The sequence below is a fragment of the Nylanderia fulva genome, unplaced genomic scaffold, assembly GCF_048542155.1.
Source record: "Nylanderia fulva isolate GAGA-0341 unplaced genomic scaffold, ASM4854215v1 Scaffold149, whole genome shotgun sequence".
Taxonomy (NCBI): domain Eukaryota; kingdom Metazoa; phylum Arthropoda; class Insecta; order Hymenoptera; family Formicidae; genus Nylanderia; species Nylanderia fulva.
Window position 1 is genome coordinate 105,992 of NW_028189719.1, and position 23,157 is coordinate 129,148.

Genomic DNA, 23,157 nt, shown 5'->3' on the forward strand with positions numbered 1-23,157 from the left:
GTGATTCTAACTTTCAAAAAAAAGATCGCTTGTCTTTTTTTTGCGCTAAGATACCATTGCTTGCAGAAAACAAAATAATTACAAATTTAAAGTGTAAAACAGGCAATAAGAGCCAATCGCGGAAGACAGTGCGTTATCCTAACGAAACTAAATTTTCTCGTTAGAATTAAATATCTGTGCACAAGGCACCAAATTTTACTTGGTCACGGCCAGGATTTTTTAAAAATATGAAATAATTTCATTTTTGAGATTTAATTTCAATAATCCTTTAACCCCTCTACGGAAATAAATAAATAAATGCAAGAGAAAAATATAGATCCGAAAGTCGCTGAATCGGGAATCGAACCCGAGACCTTTCGCTTGCCGGGCGACTGCTTTTCCAACTGAGCTATTCAGATCCTTTCGATTCTATATTTTTCTCTGTTATATATAATAATGTTGATAAACAAACGCTTTTTCAGCCAGCGTGTATAAGTTAAGAATTTAACACGGCTCTGTAATATAAATATAAATGTAAATATAAAAACATATATAAATATAAAAAAATCTTGGCCGTGACCAAATAAAATTTGGTGCCTTGTGCACAGATATTTAATTCTAACGAGAAAATTTAGTGTTGCGGATGAGAGAGAGAGAGAGAGAGAGAGAGAATGTATGTGTGTGAGTGCATGTACGCATGCAGTGTGGAAAAGTGATATTTTTCAATATCAAATTCGGCGCGTCAATTTGCGCTAATCGCAAGGCACAAATCGCGTTGCGCGCGTTTCGCGCGCCAAACGCCTTCGGCTGTCGCCAGCCCGTTTACGCGGGCTGGCCAAACAAAAACAGAAAAGGCAAAACAGTTTTGTCCTCCGACACTCAAGAGGATTCCACATCATTACATTGCAAAATTACAAGTTCGGTAATTTTACATTGGAATCTTCTCAAAGGTCGGCAGGATAAAACTGTTTTCCCGCGCGTCCTATTCTCACTCGCTTTGTCGCAGCTCGCACGCACAGACCGAGAGTTTTCTTCGTTACGCTTTTTACAAAGTTCCGTGATATCGCACTTCTCGCGAATACTTTATTCTTTGTCGATTGCACTTCTTGCAATCCGTGTATTTTTTATCACGCCACCTGTGCGCGACTTTCATTTCTTGTATATAGTGAAAAATACAGTGCCGTTCTCATTAACATTGTCTTCTTTTTTTTTGGTGTCGTTGTGCTGTGCTCCTTAGGTAATATCAATATTCACTCGCACACCGGTTCGCACTCCGCGTTGCCGCAAATTCGCACATTTTTTGGTCCTTCGAGCCGGATCTCTCCGCGTCTTCGTCGCGTCCGGCATCTTCTGTGCTTCGCAGTCTAAGTGTGTGCGCGACCGGGGTGACCTGTGACCTGTAACAAACAAAATGGGCATGGATAAATTGATCGACGCTCAACTTGAACTTCACGTGCGTATATTACGTAGTGTCGACAATTTACGAAAAATCGGGGCGGCCAAGCTGAACGTGGACACCATCCAAGCTGCGATCCGCCTCCTGGACGACAAGTGGACCAGATTTCAGGAGCTGCACGAGGAGCTCCGCGACAAATACTGGAAGGAGATAAAGGAAGATGAGTACACCTCCGACGACCTTCCAAGCAAGGTCGAAACGGCGTATTACACGCAACGCTCCGAACTCGCCGAGATGGAGGAAAGGCTTTCCAAGCCGTCGGAAGCTGACACCTCCGAGAAGGCTCGAGGAAGCGCGCCGTCCCGCAAGACCCTGCCACGCATCAATCTGCCTCAATTCAGTGGCAAGTTCGAGGATTGGCCAAGCTTCCGGGACCTGTTCTGCTCCATCATCCTCGGGGATCCATCCTTGACTAAGATCGAGCAGCTGCACTATCTCAGGACGAGTGTCAAGGGCGACGCGGAGCAGCTCATTCGGAACTTGCCCTCCACGGAAGACAACCTGGAACAGGCATGGGACATCCTGACGACATATTTCGAGAACAAGCGCCTCCTCGTGCGTTCCTACCTGACGGCCTTTACATCGCTGCCAAGGATGAAGGCTCCCTCGCCCGACGGCATCCGTCGAATCTTCCACGGCGTACTCACCACAGTCGGCGCTTTGAAGGGCATTGGGCGTCCGATAAGCGACTGCACCGACCTTTTTGTGCACCTGGTCGTCGAACTGCTGGACGCCGAAACTCGACGCGAGTGGGAGAGTTCGCTCGGCAAGTCTGCCGAGCCGCCGTCGTAAGACACGCTCCGGGAGTTCCTGCAAGAGCAGCTGATGACCTTGGAGGTCCTCCAGTCCACCAGGCCCGGACCATCTGGCAAGCCCTTGGAGAAGTCCAACCGCGCCGCTCGCACAAGCCACGTGGGGAGCAAGGGATCAGACCCGAGCCGCAGCTGTCTGCTCTGCAAGAAGGATCACTTCATCGCGTACTGTGAGCTGTACAAGAGAAAAACAGTGGCTGAAAAAAAGGAGGCAATCAATGCTCACCAACTATGCTGGAACTGCCTGGGTCGGCATCTCCTTGCTGATTGCACGTCCTCCAAGGTGTGCATGAAGTGCTCTGGCAAGCACCATTCGTCTCTTTACGACACCTTTACCGTTGTGGCTCTGCCTGCTGCCGGACTATCTTCCGCGGTGACGACCCACGTGGCCAGGCGACCGCCGGTGGAATGCCGATCAACGCTTCTGGCAACCGCGCGCGTGCTGGTGGCTAATCGCGCGGGTACTCGCCACGACGTCCGCGCCCTGATTGACCCGGGTTCGGAGACATCACTGATCGCGGAATCTCTGGCACAACGCCTTCGCCTGCCGCGGACTCCCTCCTCAGTGGCCATCTTCGGAGTAGGTGGCATCCAGTCAGGCGTCTCTCGAGGGCGAACAGCGGTCACCATCTTCTCGCGCGACGGGCATTTCGCGCTCGCCGCTTCGCCTCTCGTGCTGCCGCGCCTAATCGTGTACGGCGGCATTCCTGAGAGAGAAGCACGCTCATGGCCGCACCTTGAGGACCTCGACCTCGCTGATCCTGAATTTCACCGCCAGGATCCCGTGGAACTACTGCTCGGTGCGGACGTGTACCTGGATCTCGCCATGCCGGAAGGTCTTCGTAGAGGAGGGCCGCAGGAGCCAGGAGCGCTGCTGACGCGCTTCGGATGGGTGCTGTTGGGCGCCATTGGGACCTGCCACATCACGAATCCCGTGTCGTCATTGCAATGTACCACAGTGGAGGACCTTGCCGAGCTGGTGCGTCGTTTTTGGGAAACGGAGGAGCCTCCCCGTGCCGTCCTTCCGCTGACCGCTGACGAGCAGGAGTGCGAGGACCATTTCTTGCGCACCCATCGACGACTATCAGACGGCCGCTATCAGGTGCGGTTCCCGCTGCGATCGAGGTTGCCGGACCTAAGCTCCACCCGTCGCGCCGCATCACGTCTTCTCGACGTCATGAGGCGTCGCTTCGACCGCGACAGCAACTTCGGGGTGCTGTACTGCGACTTCATGCGCGAGTACATCACCCTCGGGCATATGACGCTCGCTGCCTCCACTGTGGCTTCACCAGGTGACCGGATCAATTTCTTGCCGCATCATGGGGTGCTGCGGACTTCGGCTGCCGGTTCCAAGATCCGCGTCGTCTTCAACGGATCAGCTCGCACGGGCGCCGGGGCGTCTCTCAACGGTGTGCTGCACTCTAGACCTAACTTGCTGCCGTCTCTCGCTGATGTCTTGACTCGATGGCGGCGGCACCGGTACGTCTTCATGGCCGACGTTCAAATGATGTACCGGCAAATTCAGCTTCATCCGGACGATCGAGACCTACAACGGATCCTGTGGGCAGAGAACAACGGGGTCAGCGAGTATCGGCTAAATACGGTCACGTATGGCTTGGCGAGCGCACCATACCTCGCCATACGAGTGCTGCGGCAGCTTGCGTCAGACGAAGCCAACCGTTTCCCGCTCGGTGCCGACGTCCTGCAGCACGACGTGTATGTGGACGACATACTCACCGGAGCTGCTGACCTGGACTCTGCTCGTTGCCTTCTGGGACAAGTGACCTCGCTCTGCATGGCGGGCGGCTTTCCGCTGAGGAAGTGGGCCTCTAACGACAACCGCCTCCTGGAGTTCATCCCTGTCGAGCATCAACTAGGCACGACCGGCGCGAGGTTACCTGCAGACGAGCATTCGGTGCTGGGTCTTCGCTGGAATCCGCACGAAGACACCTTCTCGTTGTCTGTCCGGCTGACTCCATCGGTCCCACCTACCAAGCGGACCGTGCTGGCGCAGACCGCTCGCCTGTTCGACCCGCTGGGCTGGCTAGCACCAATCCTCGTGCGTGCAAAGTTGCTGATCCAGTCGGCGTGGCTGCAGCAGCTCAAGTGGGACGCACCGCTATCACGCGAGGACATCGCCGCATGGACAGCCCTCGAGGAGGAATTGCCGGTACTGGAGAAGATCAGACTGCCACGTTGGCTGCACAGCAACGCTCCACGCAGCCCCGTGGAGCTCCACGGCTTCTCGGATGCCTCCGAACGGGCTTACGCTGCTGTGGTCTACAGCAGGGTGGAGGATGGCGGACTGCCGCGCATCAACCTGGTGGTCGCCAAGAGCAGGGTGGCCCCGTTGAAGCGTGTATCGCTGCCGAGACTAGAACTCTGCGGAGCGGCTCTGCTGTCAAAGCTAGCAGAACATGTGCGACTCTCCTTGGGTCTGGAGAGGTCGGCGGTCACCCTCTGGACGGATTCTACGGTGACACTTGGCTGGATACGTGGACACCCTGCAAAGTGGAATACGTATGTAGCCAACCGCGTCGCTAAAATTCACCGCGACAACCAGGATGCAAGATGGCGGCACGTACCTGGCAAGGAGAACCCTGCAGACTGTGCCTCCCGAGGAGTGTCACCGAAGGAGCTCCTGGAACATTATCTGTGGTGGCGAGAGCCGGAATATCTCCGCCATCACGCGGATTTTTGGCCAAAGGACGTCGGACTCTTGGAGACGGCCGACTTACCGGAGCAGCGGCCGTACCGATGCCATGCAGCCGCCGAGGAACGAGAAGCTGAGGAGCTCTGCCGCTTTTCCTGTCTTCGTCGCCTGCTTCGCGTGTCCGCCTGGATCTGGCGCTGGAGGGCACGAGGGCGTCACTCAGCAGACAGCGAAGCTGTGTCGGTTTCCTTGGAACCTGAGGAGCTGGAGGCCGCTTTATCTAAATGGATCCAGGTAGCTCAGGAGTTGAGCTACCATGCCGAGCTGCAGAACGTCCGTGCTGGAAGGACGCTGCCTGCCCGGAGCTCACTCCGCAAGCTGGTTCCCATGTTGGACGACGAGGGCACCCTGCGAGTCAGCGGGCGTCTGAAACACGCAATTTTGGATGCCGATCAACGTCATCTTGCCATCCTACCGCCGCAGTCTCACCTGACGCACCTGGTGGTTGACGCCGCCCACAGGCGAACACTTCACGGCGAAGTCCAGGCCACCTTGGCTCATATCAGGCAGCGTTTTTGGATTCCGCGAGGACGTCAAGTGGTTCGCAGCCACATTCACAGTTGCCCCCCATGCATCCGATGGCGGGCGGCCACTCCACGGCCGAAGATGCCAAGAGCGCGCGTCATTCCGAGCCGCCCATTCCAGCACACCGGCGTGGACCTCGCCGGCCCGGTGTGGCTTCGAACGAGAAGAGGCCGAGGACACAAGGCCTACAAGGGTTTTTTGGTGGTATTCGTTTGTTTTAGCTCCCGCGGCGTACATCTTGAAGCTGTCAGCGACTACACCGCCGAGGCCTTCATAGCGGCCTTTCGTCGGTTCGTGTCCCGACGAGGGTTGTGCACAGTCGTGTACAGCGACTGCGGCACTAACTTTGTGGGCGCGGACCGACAGCTTAAAGCCCTCTTCAAGGCTGCTGGCCGTGAGATCCAGACTATTGTTGGGCACCTGGCAGACCGAGGAGTGCGGTGGAGCTTCAATCCACCGGCAGCTCCACATTTTGGCGGCCTGTGGGAAGCGGCGGTCAAGGCGGTTAAACACCACCTGAGACACACCATCGGCAAGGCCAGACTGACCTTTGAGGAACTGTCGACGTTCCTCACAGAGGTTGAGGCCTGCCTCAATTTTAGGCCGCTCGAAGCCTTGACGGATGACCCTGACGACCTCCGTGCCCTGACGCCTGGGCATTTCCTGGTGGGAAGCCCTCTTCTCGCCATCCCGGAGCCGTCACTCCTGGACGCATCAGCCAACCGGCTGAATCGGTGGCGTCTCCTGCAGCGTTATTATTTTTCTTAATAAAAAACATTTCAGCAATTTCTCTTTTTCTTACGTGTTTTTCACTGTGCAAAATAACAGGCAAAGTCCAGTCAAAATCGTGATCGAATTCAATTTTATATTTGCTGATAACTGATAAATTACTCGAATGCATTTTGATGTTGCTGAGATGTTCCTTTACACGTGTACATAGATGTCTCTTTGTTTGTCCGATGTATGACACGTTGCAATCATTACAATTAATTTCGTAAACCACTTCAGTCTTTTTATCGGTAGGCAGTCTATTCTTGCCGAGTGTAATTAAATGATTCGGTTTTTTAGGAATATTATGAACAACATTAAATCCGATATTTTTAAAAATTCGATCGATATCGCCTAAGCTATTAACATAAGGTAGTGAAATGAAAAGAGACTTATCAACAATATTTCACTCATTACTCGATTCATTCATGTTTCTGTGTTTTAAAAAATTAATCTTTTTATTAACCCAACGATCAATTACATGTTTAGGAAAGCAGTTATTAAATAAAATCTGTTTCACGATATTAATATTCTCGTCGTGAAACTGGTCATTAGATAAGAGAATCGCGTGATCTACAAGATTAAAAATTGTGTTCATTTTATATTTAAAAGGGTGATTGGAAAAAAAATTCATATATCTGTTCGAACACGTTTCCTTCCTGTACCAATTTGTTACAAGCTTTCTATTTGACCGAGAGATCGTTGTATTCAAAAAATTAATACATCCGTCTCATATGTAAAGGTTAAACGATGGTGATAATTATTAAAGGTATTAATTATTTCGTGGATTTTTGTTTTTAGAATAATAGCAAAATTACTTATTATTATTAGTTCTATTATTTTATGCTGCAATTCTAGTCAAGCGTTATATTTTATTTTTTAGAATATATTTTTTGCGTTGTCTCATTGTAAGTATATAAATATATGTTTATTTGCCTTGTTGAGGAATATTAATTTTTATTTATGTGTCAAGGCGTTAGCATACTTATATAAATTAAGTAGTGTAGTGTAGAGGCGAGTATGAGCGCGAGCAATAATAATTTTAACTTCTTTTTTACTTTTATATTTGAAATACAGACTCAAGAGACTAATTTTATACGTGTGAACAAAAATAAAGATTAGATATGCTTGATGTATGAAATGCATTATCGTATGCTCGAGGTCCGGAACGCGGACTCGTATGCTCGAGGTCCGGAATGCCGATTGTATGATCAAGGGCCAGATTGCAGATTATTAAATTAACCTTTTAGTCACACTAACATCTGTGTTGTGTTTTATGCCTCGTGAATCCTTTTCTTGATAAATCTTGCTAATCATTCTTCTGTCATTTGTTTATTATATTTCCTTTTGATTTAAATTAAAGTCAATTTATTATAAGAAGTAAAGTTAACGATATAATTAATTTCTTTAGTAAGAGGTCGAGTTTCTTCTGATATTGTATTGATCGAATGTCTATCATAATATATTATAATAATTAATATTTTTGAGTAATTTACATAATATATAGTTATTTATTTGCGAGTTATCGTTTGAACGTTTTGATATTTCGAATACACGGAGAAAATTTTATATTAATTTGTAATATAATTTTAAATTATATTTTACTATTTTTTGCATTATTGGTGGACCATCATGACTTTATAGAATAAATTGAAGTATAACATAGCAAAACTTAGAACCAACATTCATCTAATATATTTTATCATTTGCCATGGTAAAAATTTGTAGATATAAAAAGTTATCTTTATTTTGTATTATTTAAAGTATTATAATATGTTAAACCTCTTTTTTTACTATATTTAAATGTATTTATACTTATTATATCTATCATCGTTGACGTCGTTTACTGAATTTCGGTTTTTGTTTAGAAGTGCGTGAAAAGTGACATACAAAAAGAACACGTAAGACAAAATCAGTTCTATTATAATATAGATGATATAGATGCATTAAATAAAAATGTCATCTGAATATGGAGATTCTAATTAAACAAAGATAACTAAATTTATATTATTAGAATTATTAAAACTAAAATATTGTTTAATTTCTTTTTGTAAAATGCATTAATAATGTGTAATAATAATTAGTAGAGTCGTATTTTCGGGAAATCGAAGAAATAAAGATATCAATTATTTATATCTCAGAATTGTTATACGGATGTTTTCGTGCTTGTACCGTTTCTCATGTGTACCCGCCTTATTGTCTGCAGAGTGAAAATTGGACGTAAGTACTTTCGCATGAGTCTGAGCGCAGCGGTGCTGTTTTTCTGCAAACAGATAAATGCGGGGGTGCTGTAATGAAGTTTGTGATCGTCATTTTAACGAGTTCAGGATTTGCGCGAAGAATCCCCAAGAGCAAGCGTACGAAGGTTGAAATTGTAAAGGTGCAATTTCACGTGCCGCTAAAACAAGTAATTGAAGCGACAGATTTGTCGCTCATAATCCAGCATCAACAATTTTGTAGTTTGAATCAGTTCAACTACAAAACATTTACTGCTTAAATGCTTAACTTTCAATTTTGTCGCGCTGCCTATCCTTTTAATAAAAAAGTATTCACTTTGTTAGACCTTAAAGACAGCTTTTACCAGATTAGAGTTCATAAGGATTCAACAAAGTATTTTTCTTTCGCCACGCCAGACGGGCAATTTGAATATACGCGTTTACCTTTCGGTTATTCAGAATCACCCGCGGAATTCCAGAAAAGATTGATACGGATCCTTAACCCGTTGATTCGTGCAGACAAGATCCTGGTTTACATCGATGATGTTCTGATTCCTTCTGAATCCGTTGAGGAAAATCTGGAAATTTTAGAGAAAGTATTGTTAATTCTGAAAAGTTACGATTTTCAACTGAATTATGCAAAATGTAAATTTTTAAGATCAGAGATAGAATTCCTAGGATACAGAATTTCAGGGACGGGAATTACTCTTAGCCCGCGGCACACGGAGGCTATAAAAAATTACAATCCTCCGAACGACAAACTACAATTACAAAGATTTTTAGGCCTTACAAATTATTTTAGGAAATTCGTTAGGGATTATTCGATTAAAATTAGACCATTACAAAATTTGATGAGGAAAAATGTGCCGTATATTTTCGATAATTCGTGCATAGAGGCGTTTAAATTACTAAAGAGTGAACTGACCTCACCTCCGGTGTTGAGTCTGTATAATCCCTCCGCAGAGACTCAGCTTCATACAGATGCGTGCAGTCTAGGGTACGGGGCGATTCTGTTGCAGCGGCAGCAGGAGGGGAAATGGTCCCCAGTAGCGTACTTTAGCTCAGGCACGAATGCGGCTGAGAAAAATTATCATAGTTATGAGTTAGAGATGTTAGCTATAGTGCGTGCGATAGAAAGATTCCACGTGTATCTGTACGGTATAGATTTTGCAGTCATTACAGACTGTAATGCAATCGTGTATGCTATCAATAAGGCAAATTTAAATCCTCGAATAGCCAAATGGACTTTGGCTCTGCAAAATTATACCTTTAGTATAAGGCACCGCCCAGGAAGTCGCATGGCTCACGTTGACGCCCTCAGCAGATGCGTGGCCCATGTTGACGAGCTCCCTTTGGAAAGGCGTTTAGAATTTTTACAGCTGACAGATCCTAGAATATTAGAAATCAGTCAGAGCTTAGAGCTAGAGGATAGTGATAAATTTGCCTTAAGTGACGGCTTAGTTTATAAAAAAATAGAGGACAGATTAAAATTTGTGGTACCTGAGTCAATGGTGACGAATATGTTGCGAATCCACCACGACGAATTGGCTCATTGCGGTGCTGAGAAAACATTCCAAAGTATTAATCAAAATTTTTGGTTTCCGACAATGAGGAAACGAGTATATGAATACGTGAATAACTGTCTCACTTGCATTATGTCGAATAGTTCTTCGAATCGTTTGGAGGGGGAAACACAGCTGTACCCTTTACCCACGTTGCCACTTGATGTACTGCATGTTGACCACTTCGGTCCGCTTCAAGAAACTGCGGATAATTTCAAACATATTTTAGTTGTGATAGATGCATTTTCGCAATTTACGTGGTTATTCCCTACAAAATCTACAGGGACTAAAGAAGCGCTACATTGTATCGATAACATTATATCTGTGTTTGGAAATCCACTAGAAATAGTTTTGGATAGAGGCACAGTTTTTACGTCAAAAGAATTCTTAGAAGTCATGAAAGAGAAAAACATCAAGCATAGAAAGGTTGCGGTGGCAGCGCCGTGGGCAAATGGTATGGTTGAGAGGGTGAATCGTTTCATCAAATCGTCCCTCACTAAATTAATAGAGACACCGAGTGGATGGAAAGAGCGTCTAAATGTTATGCAGCACGTGCTCAATAATACATACCATTCCGCAATCAAGGCTACTCCGGCAAAGATCATGTTTGGCTTCGATCAACGTAGCCACGGCGATAGCTCCCTAGCCAGGTTTACGCAAGCCCTTGTAGATATCGATGCGAACCTTGGAAAAGAAAGGGATATTAGCAGGGAAAATGCGTTGCGAGCGACTAAGGTAGTAAAGGAATATAATAAAATGTACCGAGACAAACACTGTAGGAAACCAACGATATATAAAATAGGAGATCGTATTCTAATTAGGGACGACCGAAATAAAATAGGAATTAATTCAAAGTTGAAACCTAATTACAAAGGGCATTACCAGATTGCGAAGGTCCTTGGGAACCATAGATACGTGATCCAGAATATTCCAGGTTTTAACATTAAGCAAAAACCCTTAAATACCATATTGTCTGTCGATCGAATAAAACCGTGGATCAAGGCGCCGGAGAAACCTGAAAATTAATTTGTAGTTGTAAATAGAATATTTGTATTAGATTTAAGTCGTAGTTAGAATAGTAAACGAAAAAAAAAAGAGAAAGAATGTATCACAATAACCTCAACAAACGCGATATATATAATGTGCTAGCGGCGAATTAGTAATAATCATTGTTATCTAACGACTAACCGATTTGTACATAATGTAGTTAACTTCGAGACGAAGTTAAAATCAGGCTGGCCGAGTTGTAAGAAATATACATGCGTCCGGCGGATATCGTCGAATTACGTCGTCCTGATCATCCACAGCAGACATTGCGTGCGCATTCGAGCAGGCGCAGGACAGGAGCGTAGCAGGAGTGGGGCACCTTTTGACGGCTCTGTTCCAAAAAGACCGGCTAAAAACGGGGACTCTCTTTTGAGAAGCACGATAGTACAGTTGAGAAAATTATACGTGCGGGAGTTCTTTTGATAAATCTTGTATCGCAATACTTAGTGAATAAAGTGGTTTCATGTCTTTTATTTAACTTTACTTGAGTTGTGCCGAGTTATACAGTTTACTTAAACAAATCCATCCTTACTTACAGTCTTTAGTCTATAAAATAATCGGTCTTTTTTCAATATATATATATATATATAGTATATATATATATATATATATAGTATATATATATATATATATATAATATATATAATATATATATATATATATATATAAGAATATAAGAGAATATAAGAATATAAGAATATAATAAAGGTATAAAAACGTAAAGTATAAAAAAGATTTTAAAAAATTTGACTACACTGTGACGTGACGCTTTTGAGAGCGCCGTCACAAGGGCGAAAAGCCCGATCGGGTAGGACGCGGGGATCTGGAGCGCCCCTCATTTCGGGGAGGGTGCGATCCGTTTGCGTTGTTTCGTTTTTTTATTACCATATTTTCGCGAGAATCGCAATTGCACGCAGCATCGGCCTGTCGATGCGCGTGCAACACGATTCGTAGGGAGAGCGACAACGACGGCCCGAGAGAGCGACAGGAGAGGTTGTACAGCAAGAGAGAGAGAGACGGAGGATGCCGGAATACCACAGCCGAGAGAGAAGGATGGATCGAGAGTGAGAGAGAGAAAGCACGGGACCGCGCGCAGTTAAGTATCAAGTAGCCGAATTTTATTTATTATCTCTCGCGCAAATGTTGATGCCGTACGGATATTCTAGGATACCGAGAGGACTCCGAGTCGCGCCTACACCTGGACCGCTCTTGGCGAAGGACGACGGAGGGCCCGGCCAGCCTACCGCTTGTTCCCCCAGGAGGAAAGTCGCAGGAACAAACCCGGAGAAAAATCCTTTCGAGCAACAGGAAGATACCGGCGAAAGAATTACCCCGCTAGAGGGGGAGGCGGGGAAGACTTTATGGCCCCGCCATCGACCCTATCATCGAGGAAATGCGCGAGAGATCGGCGCGGCACGTAAGGTACCGAGGCGCGCGAGGCCCGGCTCTCCACTGTTCGGTGTGCCTTAGCACAGAGAGGGTGACTCCAGAACTCCCAAACGTGCGACCCGAGGACCTGACTACACCGTCAGAAACTGTAAGCCGCCTCTCGAGTAGTCGTAGATCCGGGTTGGTTGGTACCGTAGATATTGATCGTGTATCGTAATTACCGTGAGTACCGCACTCTTTCATTTTTCGTATCGTTTTGTGTGTGAGAGAGCGGACTCTCTCTTTTCGTTTTTTGAGTATCGTATCGCGGGGCCAGCCGACTTTGCGTTTCGCGAGCCGAGCCCTCTCCGAAAAGTGCCGCCGACAGTCCATCGTCTCGAAAGTAATTATTATAAATTCGGGTTACCGAGAGATTCAGAGTCACGTTTCTTATATGCTAGATTAATAGATTTTCGGAGTTTGCGTGTAGCCGTTCTTTGTTACATATTTCATTGCTTTCGACTCGGCGAGAGAATTGTGCGAGAGAGTCACGAGATTTCCGTCATCTATTTGCTATCTTTGTTTTGCATACCGCGCCGTGTCTCGGGGTATCTTATTGTGACCTCTGTCTATACCGCGTGCCCGCGAAAATACGTTGGACCATCATAACGTTTACCGATTTTGTCTTTGTTTATTCCGTGTGCATATTATTGTCGCGAAATTCTCTAAGATATTTCACATTGTATAATGAGAATTTTATAGATCAATTCCGAAATACCGATATTCGCAGATCTTGATATTAAATTTTTTGTTTCCCTACCGCTAGTTTATATATTACTGTTTGTTACATAATTATATTATCCAATTGTATTTATCAGATGTCCAATTGTAAATCCTAAGTGTCAAATATATATATCTGTCAAATTATAACACCACGTGTATGTCTCTCTATACCTCTCTCTCAACCATAGACCCAACAATCCTATAGACCCGCGACTCTGCATAACCTCTGGGGAAGTTAACTTAAGTACCGTTCACATTAGTCTCGTGGCGCATTCACATGCGCCTGGCGCCCAATTTTACCGTGAGTTAATGAACGCCCCTAAGTGCGAGTAATTAACTCTTCTGATACCGATTTTTACCTTTTCATTATTTAAACTTGGAGAATCTTTAAATTGAACGCTCCCCTGTCCGAACTTGGCGTTTCGGCACAGGAAAAGACGTTGCAACACATACATGTATATAATAAATAAATAAGAATACATAAAAATATAAAATTGATACAACCATACAAATATGAATAGATAATATATATATATATATATATATATATATATATATTATCTATTCATATTTGTATGGTTGTATCGATTTTATATTTTTATGTATTCTTATTTATTTATTATATACATGTATGTGTAGCCAAATTTTTTTAAATCTTTTTTATACTTTACGTTTTTATACCTTTATTATATTCTTATATTCTTATATTCTTATATTCATTAAATTTTCAAATTTAAACACACACACACACACACACACTTTTTGTAAATACACACACACACTTTTGTAAATACATGCACACACGTTTTATAAATAAAAAACATTTTTAACATTAAAAAATTGTTATTTTTTTAAAAAAACCTCTCTTCCTTTCCAGTAAGAAAATATTATAAAAAATATTTAAAAAATATTAGTAAAAAATTTTATAAAATACATTAAAATATTATCTCGCCGCATTATCTCTCTCTCTCTCTCTCTCCTTTGCATACGCCTCAGGTTATCTCTTTCTCTCTCTCTCATGTACCTAGCCGCACCATCTCTCTCTCTCTCCTTTGCATGCGCCTCAAGCTATCTCTTTCTCTCTCATGTACATAGCCGCACCATCTCCTTTCTTGGCATGCATCTCGAGCTATCTCTTTCTTACGTGTCTACACCATGACATATCTCCTTCTAAACGTTAGCTCTCGCAATCCCAGCTTCACGATCCCCTTGCTCGCGTGACGTTATCCCCCCGCCAGGACTACACAACTATTGGGAGCTATGTATAAGAGTTGAGACCGTTTAAGAGTGGGAAAAAGATGGAGAATGGAAATGCGTGTAAAGAAATTACACCATAATATAGGCTTACAAAACTTTATTCTTCTTATATATATATATATATATATACATATATATATATATATATTTATTATACATATTTTTTTCTTGTGTATTATGGATTAAAAAACTAAAGCTACCAGCTAGCAATCAATGAGTTGATGCTTGTTGAAGGCATCGCTAGCGCGTATTACATTTGCTAATTCTTTAGGATTCGTTACGGTAGACGCGATATTGGAGAATTGTGTATACTTGATATCGATTGTTCCAGTAAGTCTAGCCAATCGATCAAATGTTATATCGATGCATGAATCGAGATCGAACATACGTTGTAACATCGATTCGATCATCATTATGCGTACATCTGCAGATTCGAGACTTACGAGTTTGGTGTCGTTAATCGTGTGAAATCGCACTGTTAGCGGTCCAATATTTATAAAATTATATACATCTTTAATGGAGTCGTTCCGAAGAATATTGTGACGCTGCTCGTAAAGTCCCTTCCAAGTCTCGATGGATAGTATCAGTTGTTTTCCCCGATGATCTCCTATGACAATTTCCACGTAACTCGGTAGACCCACGTTGATACCAATTTTGAGGAATTTGAATTCCGTGACTGTCAATGCGTATCGTCTTCCTAGTATACGAGCCGCAAAACGCTCCTGCGAAATGCTGTAGAAAAATGAAATTAATATTTAAAAATAAAAGCAATTTGTAATGATATAAAAAAATAGAAGTGTATAATACATAATAGAAAAAAGTTAAACTTACTCGTCACATTTGTTCTCAAACAATAAAGTTTTAGCACGACTCGGCACGTAATAATTCATGCGACTGCCATTACAGCTTCTTTTGTTGGAGTACATTTTTCTATGTTTCGAAAATGTGAACTAATGGTTCGAATGGTTAACGTGAAACTGATCGTACAAAAATTTAGAATATATACTTATTTTCTCAAAGATAGTGGGGATAAATGTGGTGGGAGACTTTTTGGGAGTGTCACGTCCGGCCGTATAAATTTTTTCGTTTACTCCAAGTTCCTTAAACGCTATTTGAAAAGCGCGCCAAAGCCGGCCATGACGCTTAACTCCGCCTAGAAACTAAGCATGGCGCTTCGTAGCGCCTAAGGATCTCCCACCACGGTAAGAGCCCCTACTCCGGAGAGTTCCTCCTCTCCAGGCCGCCGCAGGCCCGAGCCGCCGAAACGAAGGACCTCAGAGCAGTCCCGAATTTCGGCAGTTCTCTGCGCGACACCGAACAGTATAGTCGCACTCCTAAATTCTAACTCTAAGTCCAAATTCTAAATCCTAACTCTAATTCTAAAATTCTAACTCTAAGTATAATATTCTAACTCTAAATTCTAAGTCTAAATCTAAATTCTAATTCTAAGTTTTAGTCTCGAATTTTGTACTACTATACGAATAAATCAGTGTATTCATGTGTGAAAACTAGTGTTCAGTATTCTTCAAAACTTCCACTCCAGTGATAAAATACGATAGCGTTTAAATTTGTCATACGGCGTTTAAATTCAGAATAATTCAAACTGTGTTTGGAGCGGACCACCGCTCATCACAGTCAGAATTAACATTCTCAGCATTTGCCAAAATAAGGAATTGATAGTGAGGTCCGCCGCATATCAACCCTCCTTATTTGAGTAACCATTCAGAGGATGCATCAAATTCAATATGCCTAAGACGCGACGCGCAGGAAGGAAGAATCAATTACGAAAACTAAACCGACTTTATCGCGAATCAGCGACCGAGGAATATTCTCAATTCCTCGGAGTGGAATATCAGGCCGATCCTGAATACGAGAACATTTTCAACATTAAAAATAATAACAACGACGAACTCCTACAGTGGAAGTGCATACTAATAACGTTCCAACCACGACGCCTGCCGCCGCCAAACATCCCAGTGAACGACCCTCGCCGCACGCACTACCTCCAAGTACGAGCCGACACGATCAAGAAAGTGCTACTAAAGGTAAGTGAAATTCACGTTAACCTAAGGAATCGCGCGTGTTAGCAAATTCAGAGACGCTTCTACCACGTGGAAGAGAACATTTTAGAAAAATCTCCGACGCATTTTTCCTCTTTTCCATCGTCACTGCGGAAGCTATAAAAAAAAGGTCGGGCTATAAAACTAGGGTCGACCACCACATGCGGTGCCACCCTCGGAATTCTAACACGGAAAAACGCAAATAGTTCAANCTCTTAAAAATCTTGTGTCTCAAGAAATAACTTTGTAAATCCGTACAACAAAGTAGTCATTTAAACAATAATCAATTGAGAACACTTTCGATTTACCAACATTACCGACGATATACCGACATACGTTCTTTTACCGACGTTATCGACAATATACCGACATACGTTCTTTTACCGACATTACGGACTATATACCAACATACGTTCTTATACCGACATTACCAACCATATACCGACGAACGTTCTTTTACCAACGGGTTATCGACACCTTACTGGCACCTTACCAGTGTTTTACTGAACAATTACCGACGGTTTTGCCGACGACTACTAACTTCTCGATAACTGCCGGGTTCACCGAAGATCTACGAGCGAATGACGCATTATCAATTCGATTACGCAACAAACACAAATGTGCCCACTCACCCTTAGAGGTATAACTCCTCCTCCAGAAGTTAATCTCTTTGTACCGTTTGAACCCTTATTCTATTGCCAAGTTGGTGTCGGGTACATCCATTTTGAGACTAAGGCAGCTCTCTGCATTTCATGCTACTCCAGCTTACCTAGAGTCTCGAAATTACTTTGGACAAGGATTCGGAAGCATACTCTAATCATAGGCGGAACACCTATCGGAATAAATTGCGGAGTCTGCAACTTCCGACTTACCCTCACGCGAATCGGTGATTTGTGCGAGCTTTGTCAGTTTACGTACGAAGATTACTTACGCAACCCCAACGACGTTTCGCATAGAGCAATCGACGAAGCTATCTTTATTACAGTAGAGTCACAGGTAGGTCCCACGCAATAATCCGATCACCTCAGTTCCAGCGCGAATAACCTCAGATCGCGGGTATCCCCGGGGAGAATCGCATAGATTCGCGTACCCGTAATAGCGATCGTGTCTCGTGGAAAAAGCCGAGCTCTGCATTCAAATTTTCGCAGCCGCGACCCCACGAGACGTAACAGGAGTATTTCTAGCGCTTTGAAATTTAGGAGAAGAGAGAGAGAGAGAGATCACTCGGACAACATTAAAGATGCAATAAAAAATTTAGAATATTAATTTTTTAAAGATAGTAGAGGTAAATGTGGTAGGGAGATTGCGTCTAGCGCTCTGAAATTTAAGAGAAGGGAGAGACATCGCTCGGTTGAAAAGAATTCTTAGAAACAGGAAAGAATGGGAAGGGTAAATAAGAACTAAAAAATTTTTAATGTTTACATATTTTATTTTTTCAAATATTCTTTCTGGCGTTGTGACCACCAGTTAAATATTTTAAATACATTTTGTAATGCGCAATTTTTAACATGTTTTTCACATCGCATAGTGTTTTTAACATCTAGATTGTTTAGAGACTCAATGTCGTCGTAATCTGCATCTAAGGTCTCAATTATAAAACCGTTTCTCTCATCATCCATTATATCGGCTAGCCATTTTCGCTTTTCAAGTCCTTTTACGTATACGATAGAGGATTCTTCTTCTTCTTCATCTTCTTGTAATTTCTCATTTATTCCAACGATAGCTGCAGTAATCAAGCGCTGAGCCATGCTGTATGGAACGTTTCCATCTTTCCATTGTAAGCCATGATAATGTTGAGTCAACCATGAGGCTTGACGCCTCTCCGATTTTATGAGTAAACTTTATGGTACAGGACATGCGAAGAAATATTGTGATAAAATAAATCCTCTTCTCAGGATTGCCGCTTCCTTTACAATAAACTGTTTATTGAAGATAAATCCTTGCAGATCGACGAATTTTGGTAGAGACATGACGAGGTCTCTCTCTTCGATGCGACTCAGTCGAGAGAAATGACGAAACTCTACAGCCATCTCACATTACTTTGATTATGTATCCTCTTCCCCTCTCTAAACAGCTGTTTGTGTAAACATCTTTTTAGGTGATTTTGCGCACAACGTTGGTCAACGGATTGTACTGGATCACACGATCGTGTATAATGAGGCAGTACGCAGTAGTATTATTAGGTACGTTGTCCTTACACTCAAATTCCAATCTCACATCCACTGTTCCGCTCTTGACCGATTCGTTTTGTCGAGAACAGTCAATGACCACGAACGGACCGTTTTGTAAAAACCGTGTGACGGTGAGATTGGGCTCGAGGTATTCATATCCGTAATAGTTCTTGTAGAAACGTGTGTAGGTGTCGTACAGAATTGACCATCTGTTTTTATCAAAATCCAGATTCATGTCGTCGTACGGATAACTTTCCGAGTTCAGAAAGAGTTTCACGTTGGTTAATTTACAGTCGTCGAATTGACTGATATCCTCGGACATGACATTTTTCCGGTCTGTCTGCAAAGCAAAAATAACGTATCGTGGCTTCTCCAGTTAAGTTGCAGTCTTAATGGCCCACGAATGCTTGGTTGTAAGCTGCAACAGCGGAAACTCATACAGATCCCATGAGCGAAAACCCATGCTGAGGTAACGTCCGCTTTCCAGAGCGCGCAGCATCGACAGCTTGTTGATCTCGCTCAACAACACATGTGGCATTCACCATTGTATTTTAAATAAGTTGATTACAGGCTCCAACGCCGAATTTCCACGCAGACAATTGTTGTCGTTGCATGATCGTATTAAGATCAATTCGTGACGCGCATTAATCACTACCCGTTTGTAGTCATCACAAAATCCCAATAACATGTAGAGCGGTACGCAGAAATTGAAGTGTCAATTCGCAGAAATCGGATCACTCTAGCCGGCGTTACTCATAACTATGCTTTTGTCGAATGACATTGTTACATAATTTTTGAGCAAACTTGTTATTCCTACATTTCTGTTGCGATCAATCTCCACACCATCGAGTTCATATCGAATCTCATCAAACATGAATGCGATGCAATTATTGCCCAGTGTCACATTGGATCCCTCAATTGGATGGTTTATCTTCAGTTCTCCCTCGATATATAAGAAATTCTCGTGTGGCAATGTATACAAATCTTGTTGTTGTATGGGTATTCTTATCTCATTACTATGTCCAAACGTTGTGTTGGCAAACGGGTTGTATGTGTGAGTCTCGATCTTGACGAGGCAATCATCAAAGTTTGGCTCGTCCTCGATGTTGAGGATGTCTATCATCGTTCAAATGTTTCGTACCACGAATCACAAAGATTGTAAAAACGCAATGTTTGATGCGTTCAGTTTCTTCTTCTTCTTAATGCAACCAGTTGATTGAATATTAGAGAATGTCGACGTTGTCGTCACTGGCTTCGTAAAGATTGTGTTATTCCTCGCGTCTTTGTTCAACACAAGCATCTCATATGCCGCACATACGTTATTGCTGTTGCCGTCGTACATGCAATCTAATGGTGATTTTTTCTCTTCGAAAATCGAGTAATCGCCCGTTCTGATCGACAATGCGTAGCGTTAAATCCGTAATGCTCCGCACGATGACCGGAAGGTAAATGATGTGCGCCGGTGTTTCCGATATCTTATATCCTGGTGGTACCCTCGGTGAAAATTCATGTATCGTGTGAACGAGTTTGCCGTTACTGTACGCACCCGCGGTCACGCTACATTCTACGCGAATAATGTTCACGTTGATAATGTTAATCGATATGTCCGACTCATACCATTTTCGCGGCTGCGGTTCGAGAATCCTAGCAGCGATCCAATATTGTTAGGCTTGCTAAAATTTATTCTGTAAATGCATTTGATCTCGCTCCTCATCGTATTGTAATTAGCGCGTAGCACTATCGGCCATTTTCCATCTTCAAAGTCATCGTTGTTAGTGTGTTTTTTATCGTCGTCACGAACTGCGTGTAGCGGACGTTTCCGTGAAATTGTATGTTTCAAAAACTCGTGTATCGCTTGCAACTCATACGATCCCTCAGGAATCGTAATTTCCGCGTCGTCTTTGCCAAAGTAAAATTTATTATTCAAGGAATTTATATTTAATATTGTGCAATATTCGGTGCTACGCGGAGTGATTATAGTTAGTGCGCGGACGCGAGTGTCAAGTTTAGGACGGCACAAAAAAAAAGAAAATAAAGAAAGTTCACGGCACACAATATATATATTTACAAATAATTATACAGCACAAAAGAAATGCTCTAATGCAAGCGAACTGCAATTAGAAGCGTTCAATGATTGCCGGAAGTGCAATCCAATGATAAAATCGATCTCCCGCGAGAAGTGCGACGAAAATCGAGAAGAGCGAATAAGGAAAGCTGTCTGTGCGCGCGAACGACTGTACGACGATAGATCCGTTCGACCAGAGAAAGCGAGAACCAGCGTGATTGTTTTCTACCGACCTTCGAGAGAGTTCCGAGGTAAGGAACACCGTGTTTGTGTTCTTTCCACATAAAGATAGAATCCTCTCGAATGTCGGAGGACAAAATCACTTGTTGTCGTCGGTTATATTTATGACGAGACGGTTACCTGTCACCGTTCAAAACGACAGGTATTGCGAGCGTTAAAGACGCGCGCGGTCTTGCGATATGGCGGGGCGCGTTCGCTCGCGATTGGCGCACGGAGATTTAGCGCGAATCGTCGCGCCAAATTCGAGTGGCTATTTCAGCGCAGTTAGCTGCGCTTGTCGCAAGGCGAAGAATGCACTCCGAGATGCATTCACACACCCCCACACACACACACTTTCTCTCTCTCTTTCTCTCTCTCTCTCTCTCTCTCTCTCTCTAATCCGCAACAAATATCGTGTGATAACTCTCAAAATCCGCTAGGCCGAGCTCATATTCACCATCGCTCAAATCTACGGTAGGAAGGAAGTTTACCGCGAGAATATTACTCCTCCCAGTCAGCGTGAATGTCATAGACATGTTGACAAAACTATTCAACGAATACTGAGTTAAATAGTGCAATGTCCGTCTTTAAATTCACATGAGTCAACCTTTCGGAGAAACTGCAAGCACAATTGTCCACAGTTGCTTTGATTGTAAGTTTGATAAGAAGTGCGATTGTACTTTATCTTTGTCACATTTAAATGTCGCACCAATTCCTTGGGTGGTCGGAGATTACCAAAACTGTCGAAATATATAGCGCGATCTCCCTTCTTTGCATACGCTACCCAATGAGTACCCAATCCTTCAGCGTTATCTAAATTTACGATGTCGCTCTCGTTTCGATATATACCTCCGATCGGTAATGAGTCACGCATAAAAACACCTCTAAAATACGGAATGCGCATACGTTTTGCCAGTTACAGTAATTGCACATTGGTGGTTACGCCTTGCGGCATTTTTAGCGTCTTTTTGACGTTTTTTTCCTTTCTTTCCCGTTGAGGCTCCTCGTCCGTATTTGTATGGCGCAAGATACAATCCGTGACCTTCCATGGCGCGATTGTGACGTAGCATCTCTTGCAACTGACGTTGTGCAACTTTTTTATCATTCACCATCTTTGCTACGCCAGCTGCTCCACCGATCAGGGATCCGAGCGCGCCCAACACTGGTAAAATCGGCAATATACCGCCGCGTTTCGCTACCAGAAGTATCCGTTTCTTCGCCGTCTTTTTCTTTGTCCTCGTCCTCGTTTTCAGACCCATACCAAACTTCGTTTTGGCCTTCATCGCTGCCCAGACAGCTGTGACGGCGGCTCTCTCACCGAAAGTTGAATCTCTCGCAACGATGCGAGTTTGCGCTTTCTGGGCGAGTATCTTATCTGCTGCGTGTCTCTCGGTGAGATTGTTGCTCCGAGAGTACGCTATATCGTGTTCACGGCACGCCGCGTCCAATTGGTTGATACCTCGATCGCCTCTGGCTAATCGTTTTTATAGTCGCGCGCCCGGGCCGCAAAACTGATAGCCTAGAATATGGAATTCGATCGGAAGTGCGTTTATCGCGTGATTTAATAAACCTCCACCTATTTTCGTTGACATTCGCAGCAATCCTTAATCATAGGCGTTGGACCGTCAATGTGCGTTTCCTGCCACGGTTGATTGTAATGTTCAAGACGGCGTCGATAGGTCTGAACCTTCGAATCCGCTTTTATATGTTCTGGAAGTTTGTCCCACAAATGTTCTACGTAATAACCAAAATTTTGCAGTAAAACAATCTTAGGAATAAACTTCAACTGCTCAACAGTAAGCTCGAGAATATCGTAAGCACTTGATAGCACAACAAACATTTTTTCGTTACTGACCACTTTGTGGTTCCGCGCAGCTATAAATAGGCAGGAGTTCGATCCGAATCAGAAGTTGAAGAATGAAATTCGTGCAGCAACCTTTGGCGATACGCGTGACGAATTACGACGTCAGATTACGCTCAATGGGAAACAACGTGGAGATGCGTAGACACAGTACGATGCTACCAAATACTATACGCGCGATCGTTTGCGGCCCCTCGAATTGCGGTAAAACTAATGTGTTGATTAGTTTGATAGAAAGCCCACACGGTGTCCGCTTTGAAAACGTATACGTGTACTCAAAATCACTGCAACAGCC

At 43.7% G+C, this 23,157-nt stretch overlaps 2 protein-coding genes, 2 long non-coding RNA genes and 1 pseudogene across 4 annotated transcripts; 2 read left to right on the forward strand and 3 right to left on the reverse strand.

Moving 5' to 3' along the window:
- The first annotated feature begins 1,390 nt into the window (after positions 1 to 1,390).
- LOC146724107 (uncharacterized) lies at positions 1,391 to 2,227 on the forward strand. The gene has a single exon (XM_085480424.1). It carries the CDS (start codon positions 1,391 to 1,393, stop codon positions 2,225 to 2,227), a length of 837 nt encoding a protein of 278 aa, XP_085336550.1.
- A 33-nt stretch (positions 2,228 to 2,260) lies between these two features.
- On the forward strand, positions 2,261 to 6,253 carry LOC146724108 (uncharacterized). The gene has a single exon (XM_085480425.1). The coding sequence runs from the start codon at positions 2,261 to 2,263 to the stop codon at positions 6,251 to 6,253; it is 3,993 nt and encodes a 1,330-aa protein (XP_085336551.1).
- A 3,146-nt stretch (positions 6,254 to 9,399) lies between these two features.
- Positions 9,400 to 9,841, reverse strand: LOC146724109 (uncharacterized). Its single transcript, XR_014924204.1, has 2 exons — positions 9,737 to 9,841; positions 9,400 to 9,546 (listed from the first exon to the last, which is right to left on the reverse strand). It is a non-coding gene; the product is annotated as an uncharacterized LOC146724109 (long non-coding RNA).
- Positions 9,842 to 9,968: 127 nt separating this feature from the next.
- LOC114933696 (uncharacterized) lies at positions 9,969 to 10,704 on the reverse strand. The gene is made up of 3 exons (XR_014924206.1): positions 10,602 to 10,704; positions 10,118 to 10,233; positions 9,969 to 10,029 (listed from the first exon to the last, which is right to left on the reverse strand). It is a non-coding gene; the product is annotated as an uncharacterized LOC114933696 (long non-coding RNA).
- A 3,964-nt stretch (positions 10,705 to 14,668) lies between these two features.
- On the reverse strand, positions 14,669 to 15,412 carry LOC146724110 (uncharacterized; annotated as a pseudogene).
- Between the last annotated feature and the right edge of the window lie 7,745 nt (positions 15,413 to 23,157).